The sequence below is a fragment of the Henckelia pumila genome, chromosome 2, assembly GCF_033568475.1.
Source record: "Henckelia pumila isolate YLH828 chromosome 2, ASM3356847v2, whole genome shotgun sequence".
In the NCBI taxonomy this organism is placed as follows: Eukaryota; Viridiplantae; Streptophyta; class Magnoliopsida; order Lamiales; family Gesneriaceae; genus Henckelia; species Henckelia pumila.
In genome coordinates, this window is record NC_133121.1 from 120,543,661 (window position 1) to 120,567,444 (window position 23,784).

At 33.3% G+C, this 23,784-nt stretch overlaps 5 protein-coding genes across 7 annotated transcripts; 2 read left to right on the forward strand and 3 right to left on the reverse strand.

The window, feature by feature from the left end:
* Nucleotides 1-1,087: 1,087 nt before the first annotated feature.
* On the reverse strand, nucleotides 1,088-9,100 carry LOC140881305 (epoxide hydrolase 1-like). Its single transcript, XM_073286497.1, has 3 exons — nucleotides 8,606-9,100; nucleotides 1,662-1,906; nucleotides 1,088-1,494 (listed from the first exon to the last, which is right to left on the reverse strand). Exons 1-3 carry the CDS (start codon nucleotides 9,071-9,073, stop codon nucleotides 1,248-1,250), a joined length of 960 nt encoding a protein of 319 aa, XP_073142598.1. The 5' UTR covers nucleotides 9,074-9,100; the 3' UTR covers nucleotides 1,088-1,247.
* An 800-nt stretch (nucleotides 9,101-9,900) lies between these two features.
* On the reverse strand, nucleotides 9,901-11,471 carry LOC140881306 (thymidine kinase a). Its single transcript, XM_073286498.1, has 4 exons — nucleotides 11,248-11,471; nucleotides 11,007-11,151; nucleotides 10,494-10,615; nucleotides 9,901-10,396 (listed from the first exon to the last, which is right to left on the reverse strand). Exons 1-4 carry the CDS (start codon nucleotides 11,403-11,405, stop codon nucleotides 10,114-10,116), a joined length of 708 nt encoding a protein of 235 aa, XP_073142599.1. The 5' UTR covers nucleotides 11,406-11,471; the 3' UTR covers nucleotides 9,901-10,113.
* Nucleotides 11,472-12,874: 1,403 nt separating this feature from the next.
* LOC140884989 (GCN5-related N-acetyltransferase 9) lies at nucleotides 12,875-16,357 on the forward strand. 3 transcript variants are annotated; one of them, XM_073291898.1, is made up of 7 exons: nucleotides 12,875-13,046; nucleotides 13,126-13,473; nucleotides 13,651-13,722; nucleotides 14,310-14,397; nucleotides 15,187-15,319; nucleotides 15,550-15,588; nucleotides 15,943-16,357. In XM_073291898.1, the coding sequence occupies exons 2-7, from the start codon at nucleotides 13,299-13,301 to the stop codon at nucleotides 16,024-16,026; spliced, it is 591 nt and encodes a 196-aa protein (XP_073147999.1). In that variant the 5' UTR covers nucleotides 12,875-13,046; nucleotides 13,126-13,298; the 3' UTR covers nucleotides 16,027-16,357. The 3 variants fall into 3 exon arrangements, with proteins under 3 accessions (XP_073147999.1, XP_073148000.1, XP_073148001.1); XM_073291899.1 differs by having other exon boundaries at nucleotides 13,223-13,473; XM_073291900.1 differs by having other exon boundaries at nucleotides 12,902-12,973; nucleotides 13,223-13,473.
* A 625-nt stretch (nucleotides 16,358-16,982) lies between these two features.
* On the forward strand, nucleotides 16,983-17,848 carry LOC140884831 (uncharacterized). Its single transcript, XM_073291704.1, has one exon. The coding sequence runs from the start codon at nucleotides 17,283-17,285 to the stop codon at nucleotides 17,547-17,549; it is 267 nt and encodes an 88-aa protein (XP_073147805.1). The 5' UTR covers nucleotides 16,983-17,282; the 3' UTR covers nucleotides 17,550-17,848.
* A 4,121-nt stretch (nucleotides 17,849-21,969) lies between these two features.
* LOC140878290 (protein FAR1-RELATED SEQUENCE 5-like) lies at nucleotides 21,970-22,855 on the reverse strand. Its single transcript, XM_073281890.1, has 3 exons — nucleotides 22,822-22,855; nucleotides 22,302-22,640; nucleotides 21,970-22,142 (listed from the first exon to the last, which is right to left on the reverse strand). Exons 1-3 carry the CDS (start codon nucleotides 22,853-22,855, stop codon nucleotides 21,970-21,972), a joined length of 546 nt encoding a protein of 181 aa, XP_073137991.1.
* Between the last annotated feature and the right edge of the window lie 929 nt (nucleotides 22,856-23,784).

Genomic DNA, 23,784 nt, shown 5'->3' on the forward strand with positions numbered 1-23,784 from the left:
TAATATATCTTTTTAGATATCAAATAATATCTAATAGATATTCTCAATCTAAAAGATATTATTAGTTTTTATTTGGATATTACCATAATCAAAGTTCTAAGCACGAAACGCGTCGAAATGTGAAGATCAAGTTTCAAATTTTTTTAGCTTTATCGAGCTTAGTATTAGCTTAAGAGTAAAAAAAAACGTATTTAATTTTACTATAATTTTAATCAAACATTAAACAAAATTATTAAAGCACAATAAATATAAGATCAAATTTTAAACAATACATTTATAAATATATTTTCATTCAAAAAAATAAATAAAATATTTCGTTCTAATTAAAAAGCAGCTGCTTTTCCACATATATAGGAGACGTGTGTAGCTCATGGAATTCTTCATCTAGGACTCATCCTCCTCAGCCGACCAATATCAGTCAAGTAAATCGTACTGAATTAGGACATCCCCAATGGTAGTAGCTCTTTGAGCTGCCATTGGAATGACATGACATAAAGGAAAGAGCTCCTCCCATAGTGAGAGGAGCTCTTTTTTTAAGAGTGCAAAGGGCGCTCTGACGGTGCACTTAACTTTTTTTTCAATTTTTTTTAAATCTATTATTTAATAATATATATGTATTATATCATCGTTAATTTATATTATATATTAAGTATGTATGTATATATATACTTTATGTGATTAAATTGATCGTTACTTTTAATGTTGAATATTTTAACTATTTTATATTTAATAATATGAATTATTTGTAATAAATAAGATATACACAAATTTCCGTTATAAAGTTATATTTATTTTTTATGAAATATATTTATTAAATATCAATAAAAATTATATTTATTTTCTTTGTTAATAAAAAATACATCATTTTTTATTAATAAAATTAAACATTTATATAACTTATGTATATGTAAATATATAAAATAAATTAATAGTTGAAATATTTGAATTGAGTGTGTGGTCCATAAAAAAGTTGTTTTAGTTTTTTGTTATAGTGGAGAATAGATGAGGTTTTTTGTTTTTGACGTGGCAACAATGTGACGGAATGAGAAGTACGAAAAAGCTCACGGTAAACTGTTACTGCCGTGAATGTCCTTAACAAGTACTGTAAAACAAATACAATCACACAATCCCGTGGATGCATGGTACGAGCAAAACCAATATCATCATTATTTTTTGAAGTACTATATACTTCATAATGAACTCGAAATATTTTATAACATTAAATATATTCGAAATGCATGCGTGCACTAGAATTTGTTAATGAAGTCATAGATGTGCTGGCTAACTTCATCGGCCTTTTCTTGGTTGAGAAAATGTGCGGCTCCTTCCATCACTATGACTTTTTCCAGAAGAGGGACATGTTTTTTCAGGCCACCTTTGTGTATGTATTCTTGAGCACTCGGGAAATTGTAGGTCAAGTCCAAGTCGCCCACGATGAACCTGACCGGGACCTTTATTTGTGATCCGGTCCATGCTGCGGTCAGCTCCCAACTCCTGTATGTAAATTCATGATCATATATTGCATTTTAATATATATATATCTCGAATATATATATATATGTACTTAAAATAATTCGTATATATAGAAATAAAAACTATATATCAAGTGACCTATATATATATGTGCATATGTCATGCATGTGTGTGTGAAAAAAACTTACAAATCCATGGCTCGGTAGTAGTTCAAACCACCGGTGAAGCCGGATTTACTGAACTTGGAGGCGTAATATTCGATATCCTCCTCGGTGAGCCATGGCGGAAGCGTGGGCGGAGGGCGCTGAAACAATGCAGCCAACTCTATTTCCGGAGGGACGCATGGAGGATTTGGATCCCTCGTGGTTAGAAATGTTTTGAACACTGCTGTGGTTTCTACGGATGCAAATGCTGCTTCTGCTTTTCCAGGTTCCTATATTCAACCACACCCACCAAATTACCATATGATTTAATAAGTCAGCAAAATTTTTTAATACAATACATAAATTATTCTAGTTACAATTGTTGGATCATAAATTCAACGTTGGACTTATATGTAAATAATTATGTGTTGTGGACTGTCAAATAAAGTTAACCCATAAAAAGTGATCTAAATAATGTTTCGGTTTATTTGGGCTTTAATGTATCTAATAGGGTGTGACCTTTAATGTGTAGATACTAGTGGGCTTTTCTATTTGATTGATGGGCTTAAATAGAATCCCAAAATATAAATATAGGGTTATGGTCCCTAGATCACACGACGTCTAATCGACACAGTCATTCTATTCTATTCCCATCGATAGATAGAGAGCGTGAGAGAACTGAAGGAACTCTCCAGGCAAATCGTGTTGATCTGGAAGGTCAAACCATGTAGATCTACATCGGTATCAATTGTTAAGAATTAAGGTGCGCTTCCGCTTCAGTTTACAGTATTTAATCTTAATGATTTAGCATGATGATTCTGGGTTTAAATTTATGTGGGAATTTTTCCCTAACAAGTGGTATCAGAGCCACTCATGTTTAAATCATTGAGATATGGTTTATATTCGAATTGGTCTAATCGAAAACAGAAAATTACAGTGTTCGAATCAAATTCGAATTTTCCAGTCCAGAATTTAATTTTTTATTTTTGGATTTATTTTTTTAAAAAAAAAAAACTGGAAAATTCGAATTTTTCGAATTAGGGTTAGGGCCGCCGGAAAATCTCCCAAATCGACCGGCTTTCAGGCCGTTTTCGGCGGTGATACATAAAGCGTTTTGTTGCCCACCTCAAGGCGCCTAAGATAGTACAGATACCTTGCCGGATTCAGTCGCACAATCGTTCGATTTCGAAGTCTCAGTCGTGAATGGTTTGGTCGCGAGCTTCGAGGGATATTGGACGTAATTCCGGACGTTTTCTGGGCAATGGGAACCGGTGATGGTGCCGTGGTTGTCGCCGACCTGTGGGCTACCAGTTTTCGGTCGGAATTTGGCCGGAGGAAGGGCGGCGGCGGCGGCATCTTGAAGGAGATGGGTTAGGGTTTGTTTTATTTTGGGCAATTTTCGATTTTTCGAAATTTCCAAAAAAAAAAAAAAAAAAATTTAAATTAAGAAAACGAAAATATTCAGATTTTTGGTAAATTTTTTCTAACCCATCACATATTTTTGGATAAAGTTTAATTTGGTTATAAACTCAATATCTTTATTTTGGGTTTAAAGATTTAAATTTTCAATTATTCAAATAATGATAAGGTTATTTTATATATTTTAAAATGAGTTGATTAAAATTAATTTATTTTGAAATATAAAAGGTTTTGTATATGTAATTTTATGAGTATTAATCGGTCCAAAGGAAGATTAATATTTAATATGATTACAAATGTGTTTATATAAGGGCAAAATTGTGATAGTTATTCGGTTTTCATGTGAATAATAATCGGCCCAAAGGAAGATTATTATTTGACATGTTATTTACTATCAATTTTCGGTATCCCTTATGAGGTTTGCATTATTTGAATTAATTGATTATTTTATATGGATTAAGTTTATCGGGTCAATATACATGGATCAGTTAATTTTTGAATATACGGGAATTCAACCCGAAAAGATCACCCATGACCAGTAAATTGCCTGATTTGCCTGCCAGTCGGTATTGATCTTACGATCAATGGTTAAATAATTGATTTTGACCAAAATACTTAAAATTTATTTTTTTTTAAGAAAAAGGTCAATTTTCTTTGATATTAAATTTGAATAAAGGAATAGTTAAGGTATATATATTTTGAAATAAATTGATTGAAGCAACATGTCGCCAAAGTGACCTATATTGTGGAAATTAATTTATTTTGGAATATAAAAAGTTTTGTACATGTAACTTATGTGAATAATTAATCTGCCCAAAGGAAGGTTATTATTTAACAAAATTACATGTGCAGTTGTGGTAATAAATATGTGATTATTATTTGGTTTTACATATGAATAATAAATCGGCCCAAAGGAAGATTTATTATTTGATATGTTATTATGATCAGTATTTGATTACTACACCAAGATACCATTTACAAGTTAATATTTTATCCAAAGATGGAATATTAATGGAGTGTCCGGTATCTTGAGATGGGGATTGCCTTTATTTGAATTTAATATTACTTATTTAGGCATTTTTTGTGAGCATATTTACTTTATTGATAATTTTCTGTTCAGTTATTATTTGAATATTTCTGTTAGTTTTGCTGTCCACATCAAATTTATTCTTACTTTCAAAGATGCTCGTTACTTCAAGTTATGGAAAAGTAAACATCTTGATAGTTTTTGGAATAATGATCAAAGATATTGCAATAAAGATTGATTCGAGTATACCTTTGTGAACTAGAGTACCTCTTTTGAAAGGAGAGAGATAGAAAGGTATGATAAATTAAATTGCATGTTTGATTATCACTACGGTAGTCATTTAGTAATCATTAGGGCAATATGTCGAAAAGATATAACTACAGTTAAGAATCACCTTAAGAATATTGAAATTGATGGTTGTCAAGAATGGAATTGTGAATTTTGTACGTTCTTGACAACTTCACTTTCAATGAGGTATAAAGATAAATGATTAAGGATAAAGTAAGCTGCAGATATAGCACTTCAAAAGAAACAACAAAAGAAACCGAATTAATCGGAAAATAATAGTTGTTTCTTCTATAGAGTTAAAAGGCTCAAGAAAATAAAGTTTCTAAATTTGGTTTGTTTTAAGGTTAATTTATCTTTGATGTCATATATGATGTATAGATTTTGGTGCTATCATCAGTGTGTCTATGCGGGGTTATTATTATTATTGCTAAAGTTCAAATGATGATGAAAGATTCATCGGTGTACAATGGCAAAACAGTTAAAGTTGAAATAATTGAAAATTTTAGATTATTATTAAAACCTGAGTTTTATTTGAATCTGAATGAAATATTTATTGTACCGACTTTCAGGCAAAATAATTTTTATTTCTATTTTGGGCAAATTTGGTTTCTCTTGCTCATTTGGAAATGGAAATTTAGGTTGTTTCATGATTCAAAATTGGTTGGCTCTGGTTTTTCATCTCGTTATAATAATCTTTCTTCGGTTGATACAATTGTTTCATTTAATGAGTCCCTGCAATTAAATTTAAAAGTCTCAAAGATAAAATTCCAGTAAATGATAATTCAGTTACGTCGTAACATGAGATATTATATTATATCTCCAGATGGAGAATAAAGAAACTTATGTATGACGAAATTCTCAATCCTTTAAATTTAACATATTTTGATATTTGTGTTAAATGTATAAAGGAAAAACAAACAAATTAAAGGAGATATGAAGTCAACAAGAATTTGGATGTCTATGAACTTATAAATATGGATATTAGTGGGTCTTCCATATGGCTTTTTGGAATGACCAACAATAATTTATAACGTTCATAGATAATTATTTTAGATATGACTTTTATATCTCATTTATGGATAAATACTAATGACTGCAGCATATATCCTTAACAAAGTTGATTAAAGTGATTCTTAAAGATCTAAGGGGTAAAAGTTTTATGGTCCCACAATTAATTTGATTCTCAGTTAGGAAAATGCTTGGTTTTTGAGGATGTCGAGTTTGTGGGGGAGATAAAGTTTGAAAATTGTCTTTAAGGAATAATATTTTAATATTCTTACAGGTGTTATTGACATTGATCAAAATTATATTTTTGACTTTGTTCAAAAACATAATACGGTAAGACAATTTAGGAAAATCTCTCATTCAAGAAATATTCTTAAAGAACAAACTCTTACATTTCAATAACCTTGTCATTATGGAGTTCCACTCGAGAGAGAAGAAATACATTCTTAGGTAATTTGATTGTATTTCTCTAAGAGAATAAGGTCAACAATGACATGATAGAAAATGATTTATCAATTTCTATCAAGTCATAAAAATTCTAACTCTCGAAATGGATTGATGTCAATATAAAGAGATAAAATCTATGAAAGACAATGACATTTGATATCTTGACACATTGCCTAAAGTGTGAAATTCATTGGTTCTAAATGGATATTTAAAACCATGAGTACTCAAAAGGTAGTGTGGAAAGATATAAGGCTCGTCTTGTCATCAATGAGGTTTTACACAGTAAGATGATATAATTGTAAAGGTTTTTCTCTTTGGTTTATTTGAAAGACTCTTCAGGAATATATTGACATAGTACTGAATTTTAATTAATAAATGATATTTTTACATTTCATCATGTGATCATCTCATTCGGTTTGAGATGAATTTGGTCGATGATTGTATATATCATAAGGTCTGTGGGAGTAAATATTTTTCTGGTTTTCTATGTAATGATAGTCTGCTCGCTTGTGACGATATAAATATGTTTCATGACACCAAGAGATTTCTAGCTAAGAATTTTGAGATGAATGATCTTGGTGATGCATCTTATGTACTGGGAATCCAGATACATTGGGATCGCTCTCGATGTATTCTTGGATTATCACAGAAAAGCTATATCGAGAAAGTTGTAAAGCGATATGGGATGCAAGATTGTAAACCAGTTGATACCCTAAGTTGAGGGAGACAATTTAGTCTTAATCATTGCCTTAATAATGATTTAAAGAAAATAAATACAAAAGATTCTTTATGACTTAGCAGTAGAGAATCTAATGTATTACTAAGGTATATACACGTAAAGCTTTTATATACGTGAATGAGATGTTGGACAAATATTCAAATAATTTAGGAGTAGACTATTGAAAAATAGTCAATTACGTATTATGAAATTTACAGAAAATAGAAGGAGTTATATGCTCACATATCAGAGGTCAGATCAGTTTTGAGATCATTTGGTATACTGACTCTGATTTAAGGGATGTCTAGATAGTGTGAAAACTATGTTGGACTATTTAAACTACTGCCAAATGATGTTATCTCACAAAAGAGTACTAAAAAGTCACTTGTTATAGTCTCTTTTGTAATGACAGTAGATTTTATAGTGTGTTATAACGCATCCAATCAAGTTTATGATTATTGAAGTAAGAGTTCAGAGTGAATAATGTCTATAAAGCACATCGGTACAAACTCCATGATTGTGGATCCATTTGCTATGGGACTATCACCCAAATGGTTTTGTGCGCACATTAATTGTATGGGTGTTTTGTCAATCAAGAATATTCAGTTTCAGTGGGAGTTTGTAATTTTAAATGCTTTTATAGACATATTTCGGTTATTCGGTTTTTGGTTTATGGATATATAAGGAAAAGTTATTTCTGCAGAAATAAAGGTTTTGGTTTATTCACACTCTGACTCTATTACGGTTGATCTCACTAAGGTTTAAGGGTGGACCAGTTGGAAATAGGCATGTTAAGATCACATTACATGAAATTTCTATGCTACACATCCACATCATAATCCATGTCGTTCAATTATCTGGCATATGTGACCATTGATGGGTCGAGTTACGATAAATGTGACAAAGGCCTCTTTGATCCTATGTTAGTATGATTGATGGACCAGATTAGCAGTAGATACATTTCGGTAATGACAGCGAAGTTGAGCTCATTTGGTTATTTTGCAAAACATAATTATAAAGTTTCACATATAGCTCAGTGGGAGATTGTTGGATCATAAATTCAACGTTGGACTTATATGTAAATAATTATGTGTTGTGGACTGTCAAATAAAGTTAGCCCATAAAAAGTGATCTAAATAATGTTTCGGTTTATTTGAGCTTTAATGTATCTAATAGGGTGTGACCTTTAATGTGTAGATACTAGTGGGCTTTTCTATTTGATTGATGAGCTTAAATAGAATCCCAAAATATAAATATAGGGTTATGGTCCCCAGATCACACGACGTCTAATCGACACAGTCATTCTATTCTATTCCCATCGATAGATAGAGAGCGTGAGAGAACTGAAGGAACTCTCAAGGCAAATCGTGTTGATCTGAAAGGCCAAACCATGTAGGTCTACATCGGTATCAATTGTTAAGAATTAAGGTACGCTTCCGCTTCAGTTTACAGTATTTAATCTTAATGATTTAGCATGATGATTCTGGGTTTAAATTTATGTGGAAATTTTTCCCTAACAACAATCATAAAATTACGACGTTCTTCTCTCGTGAATGAGAAGTCAATTCATTTTGTGTCTAATACATTATAATTTATATATATATATATATATATATATATATATATATATTTGTTTTATGAAGTACGAACTCCGGCTTCTATTTTTATATATATGGGGTAAACACTAGAACTAGACTAATCCAATGTGACAGACTTGCGAAAAAAATATTAGTGAGAAATCAAATTCATGATCACTTACCAATTACTCGCTTGCTCTTAATTATAATGTGAAAACATTTTCATTTAGAATTATATGGGCGTATGGTCTGTCTTCATTTCCAATTGGCAAACATGTGTTAGTACACGTGATTGAGAAATTATTATTCCCACGATCAAGTGATCAATCATTTGAATACTTTCTAAACTAATTACAAAATTTGGGGAAATTTGTAAAATAAAACTTCAATTTTAACCTTCAAGTTTTTAGAATGAAGGTCTACAAAACACTGCCTAAAATGGGTCAATATGTAAAACACTAATTAAAATATTAGAATGAAGAGTATAAAAATGAATAAATTAATTAACCTGGAATCTGCAAATGTAGAATCCGTCCCCGAACGCCGCTCTGTAACCCTGGATGGGTTTCACCGCCGGATGTCTGGGCTGAAACACGACGCTCGTGTTCACCAACGCCTTGATCATGTCCGGCCTCAGCAAGCAGAACCACCACGCCACGATGGCGCCCCAGTCGTGCCCCACCAGGAAAACCTGCTCCAACCCCAGCTCCTTCAGCAGCGCCACCAGGTCTCCGATGACGTGGAGCAACGTGTAGCTCTCGGACGACGGCGGAGCGTCCGTGTCGCCGTATCCGCGAAGATCGGGAGCAATGGCGCGGTAGCCCCTGCCGGAGAGGTGGAGCATTTGGTGGCGCCACGAGTACCACAGCTCTGGGAAGCCGTGGAGGAAGAGCACCGCGGCCGGTCCGTCGCCGATCTCCGCCACGTGCATGTTTATGCCGTTCACCTTCAAGTTCTTGTGGATGATCCTCTCCATGTTTTCTTGTTTGACTTTTTTTTATTACTGTGTGATGTTGATATTATATATATAGATACATAAATGGGACTTCAATGGTGCATTTTCTTATAGGGTGGCTACTCTATACTTTGCTTACCTCGAGTTAATCTAACCGATTAACTTTATTTCACGATCAAAATTGGTCCCATTTTTTATATATCAGAAAAAAAATATATGTGAGATGATCTCAAGACGAGATCACTTGTTTTGGTCACTAATGTACGTAAAATCATTTATTTTATGTTGGATGAGTCAACTTTTTCTATATATTTACATAAAAAATAATAGTTTTAATATAAAAAAATAATATTTTTTATGGGACATTTGTCTCATAAAATTGATCATCAAAAGACATTGTGTGAAGATTTAGATGATGATATCTTTATGTATAAAAACCATTCCAAGATTCAATCTTTTTACTAAAATATCTCCTTCTGATATTATATATATATATATATATATATATATATATTGTATCATTAATAATATAGCTATTTCACGGATTACATTTAATTTCTTTCTAACAAATATATTTTGATGGTTTCAAAAAAAGAAAAACAAATATATTATGATATGCAACATTTATATCCAAGATATCCGTGTCGGGCTGGTAAATGGTTGGTATCATGAAGTGAGGTATCTAACGCAGGAAACAAGATGTAAATGCCGGCAATGCCGTCAATAGAATATGATAATATGCTCTCCTCCGTCCGTCTCTTAAAACGAGGGTGCAAAAAAGATATTTTTTTTAATAATATTTTATGTATGATATTAGACAGGCTAGTTGGTAGTTAAATTACAACGGGTCGCACATGCGTTGTTCCCTTTCTTGGGAATCTTGTACACAAAAAAACCATGATGTTTCAAAAGATGTACAATAATTGTAATAAAATACCAATATCATCAATATATGAACAATAAGGTTTAGGTACACCAAATCATTCAAAGATAACACATGATTATCAACAATCATCCATTTTTATATTGTAATAAACCATAATAATGATAATATAAGCATGCTACACAACTACATCTGCCTCCAAAGTCGGGGAACCGTGAACCAAAGAAGTCCCGACAACAGTTCTTGCAGCTGCTTCCATGTTAAAAGTGTGCCCGTTGGTACTGAAATGTAGGCGGCAAACGGGCATGTAAATATCTGCGCCGCCGACGAGTTCTGTCTCGGTGGCGTTTGTCTTCCTCAAGGTAAAGAAGGCCCGTTTGCCACATACTTCGCATCTGGCTGTTAGTTTTGTCACCGTGTCCGCTAGTGGAATTATGTCAAGAACTGAGCCAAAACTCTTCCTGCCATAGCAAATTTCGAGTTTTTTGTTACACGGACAAAACCTTGTATACATTTCAAAATTAAACACCAAGGCATGTGGAGTAAGAGGAGCAATACCTCAAGTAATCACCATCAAGGCCAGCTACCACTATAGTTTTTCCGTCGAAATCAGCTGCCTCGATGCAGAAATTGTAGAGATCACCGAAAAATTGAGCTTCATCGATACCAATCACATCCAACTGCAAAAAGATGACTCCCAATTACAAACGTAGAAACAAAGGATCTCAACAAATGCTTAGTAATTAGTATTCTTGATCCAACAATGGAAATCTCAAGACAAACTTTGCCTCAAGAATCAAGATAAAACTCACTTCTCAATTAAGTTCTACAATTAAATAACAAGAAATATGATAAATTGCAGAAGAGTCAAACCACTAAATATAATCTCTGCCAATGATGTTCAACTCCAACATCCAAAGTCAAAAAGTAAACTTAAATGTACACCAAATCCGTGATAAATTGTTCTACAGATCCACACATTGCAAATCTTTTTATAACGAGATCACTCGAATCACAGACAAAAAATGTGACAACTAAAGTAGAATGTAGAAGGGTCTCGAAAACATTTACTTTACTGTAGGCATCCGCACCAAATCTAAGCTTAAACGACGAAAGATCGGACAAAGCCCAGCAAGGAAACTTCGTTCCATCGTGCGTCACCACCGCATCAGTTGCATATCGGTTGTCCTTGCTAGATTTGATAATCACCACGCACCTACAGTTCATGAATTACTCGATAAATGATAAAATCTGCACGAATATTGAAAAAGACCCAATTAATTTCGGGAAATTCACGGAGAATGAGAAGGACCTGCCGTTGTTGGCTTCAGCCATGACACGGCGGAGTAGGGCGGTGGTTTTACCGGCGAACATGGGTCCGAGAATCACATGGACCTCGCCCGGGCGACGGTGATCGGATCCCAGAAGCAGATCGACTCCATTGGAAGAGGATAACGGAGGTGGAGCCATGGTAGATGATAATGATGAAAGGCAAAGTCAATAAAAATGTGCTTAAATAATTGAAATTTTGGAGGGATTTAATTATTTGGAAATTGGAGGGAACATTTAATGTCTGTTTATGAAGCTTGCACCGCACAATAAGTCAATAATCCTACCGCCTCCTTTTCGGACAAATTATCACTCCATTATCTATTCCATTGACCATTATATTAAGGCATCGATTTGATAGATATTTGGAAATTGGAGGGAAATTGTTTGTTTTTTCACAATAATTTAATATTTTTTTTATTTTTTACAATGATTTAATAAAAAATTGATTGTATAAGTACGCAATGTATATACAAAAACAAACTATACAAACACGTAACGTGTGCAATTACCAATTCGGTACTGGTTTTTTACTTTAAAAATACATGTGAGTTTAGTCGTGTGACGATCTCGCATGCATATGTGATATAAGTTAACTTGGTTTCTTGGTTTTAAAAAACAATTTATAAGTCGAACTGGATTTTGTCCAACAAAAGTGATTTGTGAAACAATAGTTTTGTGTTATTGTTGTAGCATTTGCTTACCAAACTACTCGAGTAATGCATTATTTGTTCAGTAGGTTTTTCGTGTGATGATGTCATGGATGTATGCAATATGAGTTAATTTGGTATTTTAAATTATTTTTTATAGGTGAATCTGTAGCAAAATTGACATGATCAAAGTAATTTTTTTTTTTTTTGTTGTAGCAATTGCTTACCAAACTCAGCGCGAGTATCCGTTAGAAATATTCCTTTCGTTTCACTCAATATTTATGTTGCATTTCATTTTCATACTTATTCAATGTTATATTCGGGGAAGCCTATGCTATCCCAAAAGCATGTGGGATCCACTAATTTTAACCAATCACGGATTGTCACGCCATCCCAAGGGCAGACTTTTCCGTTATATTCACACTATTTTACCAATTTATCACATTAAATGAATTTCATTAATCACTTGTACAATCATTCTATTACATTAAAATCTTCATTAAATAAGTGTAAAATGGAAATTTACTGTCCATGAGATGACATAGAATTTCCCGTTATATTCACATTATTTTACCAATTTATCACATTAAATGAATTTCATCAATAACTTGTACAATCATTCTATTATATTAAAATCTTCATTAAACAAGTGTAAAATGAAAATTGCTTTACAAAATTTACTTTTCAAAATTATTTCTCAATTTGCGTGAAAATACGTACAAGTCTAAATAATGAGATGGTAAACAGTGAAACGGGAGTAAAAAATATGTTCTTCAAATCTAGAACTTTGTAACTTTGTTTGAATAAATACTTTAAAAACAAATAATAATTTTATGAATGGAAAAAATTTTAAAACATTTTTAAAAAATCGAGAGATAATTGTTTTTTTTTAAAAAAATAATTTTTTGAATATAAAAAGCAAGAGAATTAAAAGATTTTTCACAAGACACCGGTTTGTTGAACCTCTAGCGAGCCAGAACCGGCTCCTTGCTTGAGGAAGTATATGTAAAAGCCATTTCTTAAACTTTAACCGTTTTTCAGTGACCGGAGCGGCAGAAGGTAATATCTGATAGCCGATAGGCTTTCAATAACTGTATTCTGTGGAATATCTAATTAGAGAGTTCGTCTGAAGGTAATATTTTCTCCCATCGCCATGTATACCAACTGTTCGATGAAACGCCCCGCTTAAATTAATCGAATTATTCTTTCAGCTGAAGATGTCTATTGGATTTGAATTGTTTCTAACAATTCTGACTTAGAGTTTGGCACCAAGAATCCTTAAAGTTGAACGCAGTTTCTGCATTTCAGATTCCACTGATCCAATCGCAAACCTAGAGTTTATTCTTTATCTTCTGGTGCATGATTTCTAAAAAAAGAGTAGAAAATGAAGCTGAGCTTGGTTGGAGAAAGAGTGATACTGGTGCCGTACATGAAAGAGCATGTGGCCAAGTACCATGCGTGGATGCAAGACCCGGGAATCCTTCAAGCCACGGCATCTGAGCCTCTCACTCTGGACCAAGAATATGAAATGCAGCTTTCCTGGACCCAAGATAGCTCAAGTACAGTCACATTTCACTCTTCAAGTATAATGATTTTTGTTCGTGCTTTGTAGATATTTTCTTGTTGCCTGGTTACTGGTTAGTGATGTAAAGTCTACATCTACTTTTTATATTTAGTTGACATCATGTGAAGAATAGGTGGAAAAATGATCTTTGGTAATGGGGTCTTGATTGCAGAGCATACCTTCATAGTGCTGGACAAAGACTTGATGGTTGGAGATTTTATTCATGGACAACCCTATACACAAGGTCTTTATGTTATTTCAAATGATATTATTCAATTCAGTGATTGCCCTTTTTATCTTTAGAAAGTTGATGCAAAATTATTTTCGGAGTTTCAGGATTAATACTTGTCAGGATAGTACTTTGTAATTGATTATTATTTAAATTATTCCATCTGAGGCACTTGTGTGATCATGATGGATAGTATTGCTGGCTTCATCCTTTTGTTTGTTTTAAAGAAAGTCCTTGTAAGTGTCGCTTAACTGTGTCAAAGGCATGTAATAAAGCAATTTTCAAGAATTATATTGTATGACTTAGGAAAATGAATGTAGTGCCGAATTGGTTATAGATTTTTTTATCCGCAAGAAATCATACCAAGAATTCTATAGGAACACTTTCAAATCTGAGATTGATAGGTGGAGGTGCTTTGAAATTTTCCTTGGTTCTTTTCTTGTGCTTAGTATTGCGGGCCATTTCATTAAGAGGGCTTGTGTCCTAAAAATTTACCCAAAATACACTGGGGAAGGTCAAATTTTTTTTAAAAAAATTAACCGCTCCCCTTTCCCTAAATCTTCCTAGTATTGCGCACTTACTTTCCACATTGCTTTTTTCAGCCATGGTCGGTGATGTAAATATATTCTTGAATGACTTGGATGATTCTCACATAGCGGAAATTGAAATAATGATTGCTGAAAGCAAAAGGTATAATTCTTTTCTTCTTTTATTTTGCATTTTACAAATCAATAAGTCTTTAAGTTCTGTTTTTATCCTTTTTTTTCAAGACTTTGACCGAGTCCACAACAATGGTACTTGGAGTATAAGTATTTATGAATGACTTATTGTAACCATTCTCTTCAAGTGGATATTTATGCATATCTCTTTCTGTTGGAAATTGATATGCCTTTAGTTTGGCTAAAGAAGAAAGGTGCATATGAAAGAAAAAGAAGAGTCATAGGTGTTGAGATTCCGTCAAAGGCATGATTATGAGGTTGAATTTTTGGTAGAGCAAATACTTTAAGAAATTGGCACTTGTTCATAGCCATAAAAGTGAAAAGTAAAGTGTTCCCAGTGATGAGAAATATGAATAATGTTAAAAGCTTAAAATTTGAGAGATGGTCATGGACACATCTCCATAACCTTAAAACTGAAAGTAAAGGGTTCTCGTAGATGAGAAATATGAATGAAGGTAAGTATTCCTTGTCGTATTAGGTAACACTTTTCTATAAATATCTCCACTTGGATAACAGAAGAATTAAGATAATTTTCACCTTAATTTTCAGCAAATGTTTGCTGTAATTCTTAATCTCAACTTTATTTACTCTCTCCACTCCTCCCTCCCATTCTCTCTCTGCAATTACTCTCTTTGTAAATTTGAAATAATTTATCATGGATTCTATACATGGTTCATTTACATTCATCTTCCTAGCATATTAATCTGTGCAGCGTATTTTTGGAAATTTCTATAAATTTCACAAGATACTTCTCTTACAGTCGTGGCAAAGGACTTGCGAAGGAGTCAGTCCTGCTTATGATGGCATTTGCAGTTAAAAAATTTGGCATTCTCATCTTTCGTGCAAAGATTGGAGAATCAAATGTTGCTTCTCTTAATCTATTTCAAATATTGGTGAGTCTCTCTCAGTTAAAATACACGTACATACTCCAGATGCACTCAGGCTTTTACACTAACAAGAAGACATGATGTGGAAGTAGCAATATAATGGACTTGTGGGAGACATTTACTTATTTTCATCTAATTTTTGCAGATTATATCATGTTGTCTAGTTACAGATATACAAAATTTCCGTTACCTTGTTAATATATGGCTGGTTAACGTAATATTTCATGCTTCTCTAGGAATTCAAGAAGACTTCATATAGTGAGATATTCAAAGAGGTGAGCACTGAAATTCTATCTGCATCTTGAGCAGTTTTAAATGACGTGACTATACTTGTTTATCATATGTTACTTGTTTCAGCAAAAACGTGAATTCATTAGTTATTATTCTGCAATCATCATCATGGCAATTGACTAGTTTTCACTTAATTTCTATGTTTCTTTCTTGAGTTTGTCAGCCTTTGAGTTGTCGTCATTTTTAATTGATCAATGGTGGTTTGCGCTTTACACAGAGTGCATTTTTATTTACTAGGAATAAAATATAATATACACTCGGTTGTGGTTAGCTGATAGAATTAAAGCTTCTACATCGCACAAGTAGTCGAACTTGAAGTCCCATTGTATGTTGCACAGGTTACTCTGGAATTACGGATAACAGAATCCACGAGTAAGGAACTGCATCAGCTGATCGGTACTACTACTGTTACTCATCCATAACCCACAAAATATTATTGTGGTCAGAGTCATCAAATTTTGACAAAAACATGTGCTCTCACTCAACATTCTGATACCCGTTGATCACTTGCTAATTCAGAACTGCAGATGTTTTTAGATGCCCCATGTGTGGACTATGCATGTAGAGGTTGTGAGAAATAAAGGACCAATTTTTTATGTACTCCAGTTATGTTTTTCCTTGGATTTTATCTGATTTTCAGATACGATTGCCTATAAATCCATGCAACAAACATATGAATGTTTGCATTTCTGTGCATGTATGCGTGTAAAATATGTTGAAGTATTGATAAATATTTTTTTTTTTACTACGAAGGTGTGATGAGTCTCCGTTGGCGGACAAGTGAGACCAATTGAATTACAAGTCGAGTCTCATTGAGCAATTTAATATTAGTGTGGAACAAATCTACAATAATATCTCAATATAATTAATCCGGTAAATACTAATGTTGTAAAAATTCAAATTAAAAAATATGAAGGGTGTCGTTCTTTTCACGTCTTATAAAACGTGAAGTAAATTATTACTTCGTGTGCGGCCCAGGCTCAATCCGATTGATTTTGTAAAAATATTTCGAGTACATTTTCCCGTGTTTAATCATTACTTCGTGTAATGGAAAGGAAGAGGGGTGATTTTAGAATGTTCCACATTTTTCTACACTTGTTATCTCATTTTTGTTGACTTACGCCAAGGATATAAAAGGGTTTTGCAGCAATGAATATTACACGTAAATTATGTGACGAGGTGAAACTTGCGATCGCTATCGTTCGAGTATGTACTGATTAACGCGTAAGAATTATTTTTGAGATTTAAACTCAAAACCTTAACCAAATTTAATAAACTTAAGTAACTCCTGTTTGTCATCACACCAATATTAGCTAATACAAACTATGGAATTCAATCATGCTTAATTTGTTAACTAGTGACATGATTTGATATCACTTTGGTGGGGATGAACTAAATAAAAGATTGACCATAATTTTTGTATCAAAAAGGTTTGAATTTAAATTAAATTAATGAGGCAAACGAGGAAAAAAAAAATCAAGAAATATGGTCCTTAATAAAGCTAATCCACCCATCAATCAATTAGGCAACAAGATGTTGATAAGCACCAGCACTATCAATCCCACCACTAACTTGTTACCGCACTATCACATCCCTCTTCTTTAATCATTCCCTCTACCGGATTCAGTTCACTTCCATTCTACTAGTTGCGCCCCGTTTCAAGAATCTTCCCCCCAGCATGAAGAAAACGTCCCGCGTGGTTGACGAGAGCTTCGTGGGCGGCGGGATTGGCGGAAGACCGTCGAGATCGCGTTGGAGCCATGGCCTGCTGTCTGGGATCGTCTGCGGCATCTTACGGGCTTCATTCACGCTGATTTCTTGCGTGTCGCAGCACCCACAAATAAGCGGCACCGATGGCATGTGGGTTTCGGCGGAGCTGACGCAGACGTCTGAGCTCAATCATCTCATAGTCAGGGACAGCATGCGATACGCCATTTTGATGTGACTCGTTGGGTACGCATACAACCTGTTCGATGAGTTGCTTGTTCGAGGACAGAAACTTACATTTATACGTTAGGTACATATTTAGGAGGCTACTTTTTATTTTTCTTCGTTTCCATATTTGGTTTTTGGGTTACATCACATCGATAGTTAGGTTTCTATGGGATATTTGTATTAGCATATCATGGATTTTATAGAGTTATAATGCATTTGTTGCTTTGATTTTTGTCCATATTAGGTTGTAATTATGTGCGAGGTTGAAAGCTTCATTTAGAAGTAATTATTTTCTATTCAATAGTTCAACCACTCGTCTCGTTTAAACAAGCCCGTTTTATTAAAAGATTTCATCTTTGAAGATCCAAGAAATCAAAATCTAATATTTCTTCAAGTTATTTTTGGTTGAATTGAGTACACCTCAAATTAGAAGTACTATCTCAAATTAGAAGTATCTATCATCTTATCTTAAATTTTCCTAATGACTCGAACATACCCAAGAAAGTAAATTGATTTTTTGACCAAGGTACTTGATATGATTTAGTGGTAAAATTAAAAAAATTAAAATTAATGGTCAACTTGAATGGGTAGACAAAACAAATCCCCAACTTTCCGTAGCAACACGCCATAAAAATGATATGTACATGAAATGAAATGGAACCAAGAATATTCCCTTCACTTTTTGCGAATGGGTTAACAATCCAATTGTTATTGTTATTGTTATTTTAACAAAAAGGGCGTTCCGAGTCATTTAGGCCAGAGCACATAGTTTATTTATTTTCTCCCAAAGACATGGTAATTGCCAATTGGCCTAACCAACAAATGCATTTACGTTCCCCGGCCCTATCTCCATTCAACTCCTCTTGTATATATTAACTTCCCCGCCCCAAAGAATACTCTCCGTCGAACCATGTTACTTCGTCGCTCGACGAGTTAGTTTTCTTTGGAGTCGCTACTTCCAACCCGCCAAAATCGAGCAGGCATGTTCTGGAGGTCACATCAGTGATTTTTTTGTAAGAATTCAAGAAAATACTCGTGGCGTACGTGTGGCCATCACTAATAAGAAGTGAGAACAACACTATTGCGATCATTTCACCACCACTCGATTGGAAACTCGATGCCTCACAAGGGTCGTGACTCGTGAGAGCCAGGTGCATAAACATCATGTTATCGATTCATTATGAGGCATATTCAATGAGTGTTTGGAAGAACTTGATTAGCTGGATTCTGATTAGAAAGAACTGTTTTTTTATTGGATGGAAGGGCCATGAGACATACCTATTTGCTTCAACTTTTGTGATTTTTAAATAAAAGCCAGAGATAAATTAAGATGTTTTTTTTTTTTGTTATGTTTTGTTAATGGTTTAAAATTATGAATTTTATAAACATTATATTACACGATTGATCTCAATTATGGACAAGTCACAGTAATAAAATAAAAAGAAAAAGAAAAAGTCACCATAAAAAAAACTAGTTTATGAATTTTTAGAAAAGCTTGTGAAAATAAGAAGGATGAGATTAAATAGTCCATTGGCCCATTTCTCCTTGTTGGCCCTTCCGGCGCCGAAAATCTTAGCCACCATTCCAAAGGGCCATGCTATGTGTACATCCAGTTGTACACATAGTCTTACACACAACTATTAAATATTATTTTTTTTCAAAACAAAAACTATTAAATATTATTTTTATCTCAAAACACTTTAAAAAATTATTAATTTTTATAAACAATTACTTGTCTTGCTTTAATTAAATATTTTTAATGAAAATATAATTTTGTATTGTCTATTTCTACAAATTTCATGTTGAGAGACTAAATTACACAAAAAAATTAATTTATACTTCCCAAATAATATTAATTATTTTGATTTAATATGATTCATTCTTTTCCCTCTTTTTTTTTTAGCATTCGGCCTATCAAGTTCAGTAAGTGCACACATTAAATTTTACTTTTTATAAATATATATATTTCCTAGTAAATTCAATCAACAACTGAACAAAGTGCATGAACTAAATATAAAAACCACAATATATCAAATTGGGTGGAATAAATATGAAAATTTCAAATTCGGACTCTTCCAACATATTTAAATTATTTTAAATTCAAGTACATTTAATTGTATGTTGTGAGAGCCTGTTCTCTTGATTAATATTTAATCATCAAACAAATAGGATTAACTAATGTAAACAGCGAGAACGAGTAAAAAAATTTCTTTTGAGCCTACAAAAATTTCGACATTACCTCCTCGTAAATAGAACATCCCAAAAAATCTAAACAACACAACCTGTTAATACTCGAAAATAGAGTCATATTCAACAACACAAACCCTACAGCCGCACTGGCCAGGACTAAATACGTGTAGAGCCGACAAGGCTCGATCATTCCAAAATCAAATTCAAGACATCAACAAAGTGTATAATACACCTACTTGGGGCATCTCCCCAGCAGAAATCTAAACTGGACATAATACATATAAATATCGGGTCCTTACACATGTCCAATTAACATGCTTCATTATTGATTACACCGTTGGATCCGATCACTTCATCCTCATTCGAACACCATCTTGATGAGCATAGTGTTGTCAATTCTTGATCAACTCCATAGTTTGATACTAAACGTACTCCATAATCGACATTCCAAGGATGGTGATGAACACCCTATGATTATTAGGCCAAATGTAAGAAACAAACATATATAGATATGATTAACAACATGACAACACAAACATAAATGGCATACCATTAATTGCTGTGAGAAAGAAATTTGATTCATAACAGAATTCTGAACACCTGGTTGAATAATCACATTATTGTATTCAATGTTTTTCGGTTGAAAGTTATTTTCTTTGCTTGATTTCACCAATACCTATGAAACCAACATATGTATGAATAGAATGCATTATATTGATACTAATTTTTATATTGATGCATTATATTGATACTAATTAATTAAAGATGTATGAGGAATATTTTTTACCTTCGATTTCTTAGAACACTTCTCCAACGGACCTTTCTTTCGAAGCTTCTTAGGGGCTCCTTTTGTTTTAGTGTACTTTGGATCAAGAACTTTGCAAGTAGTTATAGAAGCTTGAGTTGTATCATCAACATGATCGGATTGTACTTGCATGCTCTGTGGTGATATCAAAGTACGACCACAACCTGATCGCAACTTTGATATAGCAAGATCACTTGCTTTACTTTCAATCCACTCGATAAGCTTTTGAGTTTCTTCATCATTATCTGCAGCCATGTCTGCAACATTTGTAAATGCCTCGCACAACTTCTCATAATTTAACTGACCAGAAGTAGTTATCCATCCATTATAATTGATCTTCACTCTCATATACAATCTACTCACATCTTTCCTCCAACGTCGAAGTATATATTGCTCAGAAACGACAGAAAACTTGTTACGGATCAAAACTGCAATAGCATGCCTACAAATTATTCCCCTAAACTCAAATAGATGACAACTACAAGAAAATATGCATTTATCTCTCTCAAACATAATTTCAAAATTTTTTCCTTAACTCTTTCATGTGCTGTAAAGTCTTCTGTAACCACATATCTCGTGCCAAAAGACCCATCTTCACTGGATTCAATGTCACAATACATCTTTCCCGTTAATTCTTGTTGAAATTTTTTAAATTTTGCAATTGTATAAGCACTTTGAAATTGCCTCTCTATATCAAATAGAGTAACGCAAGGGACCATCTGTGAGAAGGATTTAAAATCAGCTTGAAACTCTTTCTCAACTTTACTCCTCAGAGCTCGCTCATATTGCTCCACAAATTGTTTCAAAGATGTTTAGGAATGGACATACCCGTCGAAAAAAGAATTCATACTCTCGCTTCGTTGGGTTGTTGACATTCCGGCCCAAAATGAAGTTCTGAGAAAACATGGAACCCAACGAGTTCTCTCTCTAAAAAGTCCAATCAACCAATCATTATTTTGCAATTCATACATATCAAGCATAGAAAACCAACCCTGTTCGAACTCATTTGTGCTTTGTGATTCATACACCAATTCATGTATAGATGAGAGTATGGAAGCCTTTTGACAATGATATCCAAATTTTTCAGGTAATTTCTTAAGGATGTGCCATAAACACCACCTATATTTTGAGTTGGGAAATACTGCTTCTATGGCATTTTGCATTGCCCTATCTTGATCGGTGATTATCCCTTGAGGTGACTTAAATTCCATGCACTCTAGCCATATTTAAACAACCACACAAATGTCTCTGTATCCTCACTAGAAAGTAAACCACAACCAAGCAGTGTTGAGTGTCCATGAAGATTAACACCGACGAAAGGAGCAAATGGCATGTCATACTTATTAGTTAAGTATATTGTATCAAAAGTTATTACATCTCCAAATTCCTTATAAGCTTGTCGACACCTATTATCTGCCCAAAATATATTCTTTAATCAACCCTCATCATCCAAATCCAAGCTAAAGAAAAAACCAGGAGAAAGTGACTGCATTTTGGAAAAATAAGCTTGAATGACAGCTGCATCTCCCTCTCCAAGTCTTAATTTTCTGACCTTATCAATATAATTTCGACAATCTTTTTCAATAAAAGTCATCTTTTCATATCCACCTGCTTCAACAACAACTGAGTTATAACTTTTATGAAGAGGAATACCTGCTATATCATTCACTTCTAGTTGTCGTTTCACGTGAGCATTCAACTGACGATAACATCAAAATGCTCTAGACTTGGTTGGACTAGTTTGATGATTATGTTCGAGATGGACACCGGTAATTTTCCATTCTCCAGCAACATCTGAACAAGCTGTCAGTCTAGCTTTACAGCCTGTTTGACCGGTTGGTTGGGGCTTCATTGTAGTGCTTGTATTACTATTTATGCGGCTTTCTCGGCCACATGTGAATGCAATATACGGGACAACCCCTTCTTTATTCTTCCGTGAAGTTCTTTTTCTAACTGAAAAACCAACATGATATGCATATCTTTTGTAAAAGTCAAAAACTTCATTCTCATTTTCAAATTTCATTCCAACCTTGGGCTCAATCTCAATGTCTTCTGCAAACAAATGTACATCGTTCACTACACCATCGTTTTTTGAGTTTAAAGCACCTATACAAAACATGCATAAAAACATGCATCAAGTTCATATAAGTATATTTAAATAATGCCACTAACTATCTCCATTATTCTACAGAAAGTGTAGCAGGGAAAAGAGATAAAGGTTTGAATTGGTCTGCGCTTGACTTTTTTGCTACTTTCCTAACTATCCATTATGTATAAGATTTATGACCAAAGACTACTTCATCAGCGTCTTCTTTACACATATGTCTACACCCCCTTCTTCTCCTTTCTTCACAGTAGGAAAAACTGTCTTAAAAAAATTGAAATACCCAACAATTAGTCCTATGTATGCTGTTTTATCTAATTACCTAATTTCTAAACTTTCCATTTTCCAGATCCTAGTCTTTCTTATTTATGAATAATTATCCAGTTTTTTTAGATTTATTGAAAGACAAATCCATATTAAATCTGCTGCAAATTCCAATCAAACAGCCTTTCCACACAAATATCATAATACACCCATTTGGGAGATCCGAGGGATTGGTTTTGGTTATATCCTTCTTGTTTCTTTATCATAAATAAATATAGATACTTTTATTTTGTTATTATTTCCAGTTTAAACCTGTAAACATGAAGTAGAAATGAGATCGAAGATACAAAAATTATCAGGGTCAGACATCAGGGAGGTTGGCGAAGACGGAAAGATTACTGGCCAGTATAATCTATGAGGAATAGGAAAACACAGATCGATGGAATGAACAAAATAACAACATAAGAACTCAAGAGTTGCCAATACCCGTAGTTCTTTCATAACCAATAACCAATAGATTCAACAAGTACAAATTACAAGCAGAAGAATTTTGTGAAATGAAATATTAATTTTAGATATAAATCTCCAAAAATAATAATAATAAATTAAAAATTCATTGAATAATGAGTCCAAATAACTCCAAGAGGCAAATATCATTGAATCAAATTATTATGTAATAAAAAAATTTCTAGCATCAGAGATGTAAAATCCAATTTTACAACCAATCAAGCATATTTACAAGAAAAAGCTATAGCAATCATAGATTAATTAACCGAGGTGGTTTATTTAGCTTTCTCAACATACTACCGTAATAAATAAAAAAATATAAAAAAAATACAAAACAAAGAAACTAAAATTACACGATTAAAGGTGAAATGAAAA

Coding starts and splice junctions, on each gene's coding strand:
- LOC140881305 (XM_073286497.1), bottom strand. CDS start 9,073: ATGGAGAGGATCATCCACAAGAACTTGAAGGTGAACGGCATAAACATG. Junction 1,907..8,605: donor TCTACATTTGCAGATTCCAG/GTTAATTAATTT, acceptor GGTTGAATATAG/GAACCTGGAAAAGCAGAAGC. Junction 1,495..1,661: donor TACTACCGAGCCATGGATTT/GTAAGTTTTTTT, acceptor ATTTACATACAG/GAGTTGGGAGCTGACCGCAG.
- LOC140881306 (XM_073286498.1), bottom strand. CDS start 11,405: ATGGCTCCACCTCCGTTATCCTCTTCCAATGGAGTCGATCTGCTTCTG. Junction 11,152..11,247: donor GCTGAAGCCAACAACGGCAG/GTCCTTCTCATT, acceptor CATGAACTGTAG/GTGCGTGGTGATTATCAAAT. Junction 10,397..10,493: donor CTTGATGGTGATTACTTGAG/GTATTGCTCCTC, acceptor TTGCTATGGCAG/GAAGAGTTTTGGCTCAGTTC.
- LOC140884989 (XM_073291898.1), top strand. CDS start 13,299: ATGAAGCTGAGCTTGGTTGGAGAAAGAGTGATACTGGTGCCGTACATG. Junction 13,474..13,650: donor CTGGACCCAAGATAGCTCAA/GTACAGTCACAT, acceptor TCTTGATTGCAG/AGCATACCTTCATAGTGCTG. Junction 13,723..14,309: donor TGGACAACCCTATACACAAG/GTCTTTATGTTA, acceptor TGCTTTTTTCAG/CCATGGTCGGTGATGTAAAT.
- LOC140884831 (XM_073291704.1), top strand. CDS start 17,283: ATGAAGAAAACGTCCCGCGTGGTTGACGAGAGCTTCGTGGGCGGCGGG.
- LOC140878290 (XM_073281890.1), bottom strand. CDS start 22,855: ATGTGTAAAGAAGACGCTGATGAAGTAGTCTTTG. Junction 22,641..22,821: donor CGCTGATGAAGTAGTCTTTG/GTCATAAATCTT, acceptor TGTTTTGTATAG/GTGCTTTAAACTCAAAAAAC. Junction 22,143..22,301: donor TGGAGAATGGAAAATTACCG/GTGTCCATCTCG, acceptor TTGTTGAAGCAG/GTGGATATGAAAAGATGACT.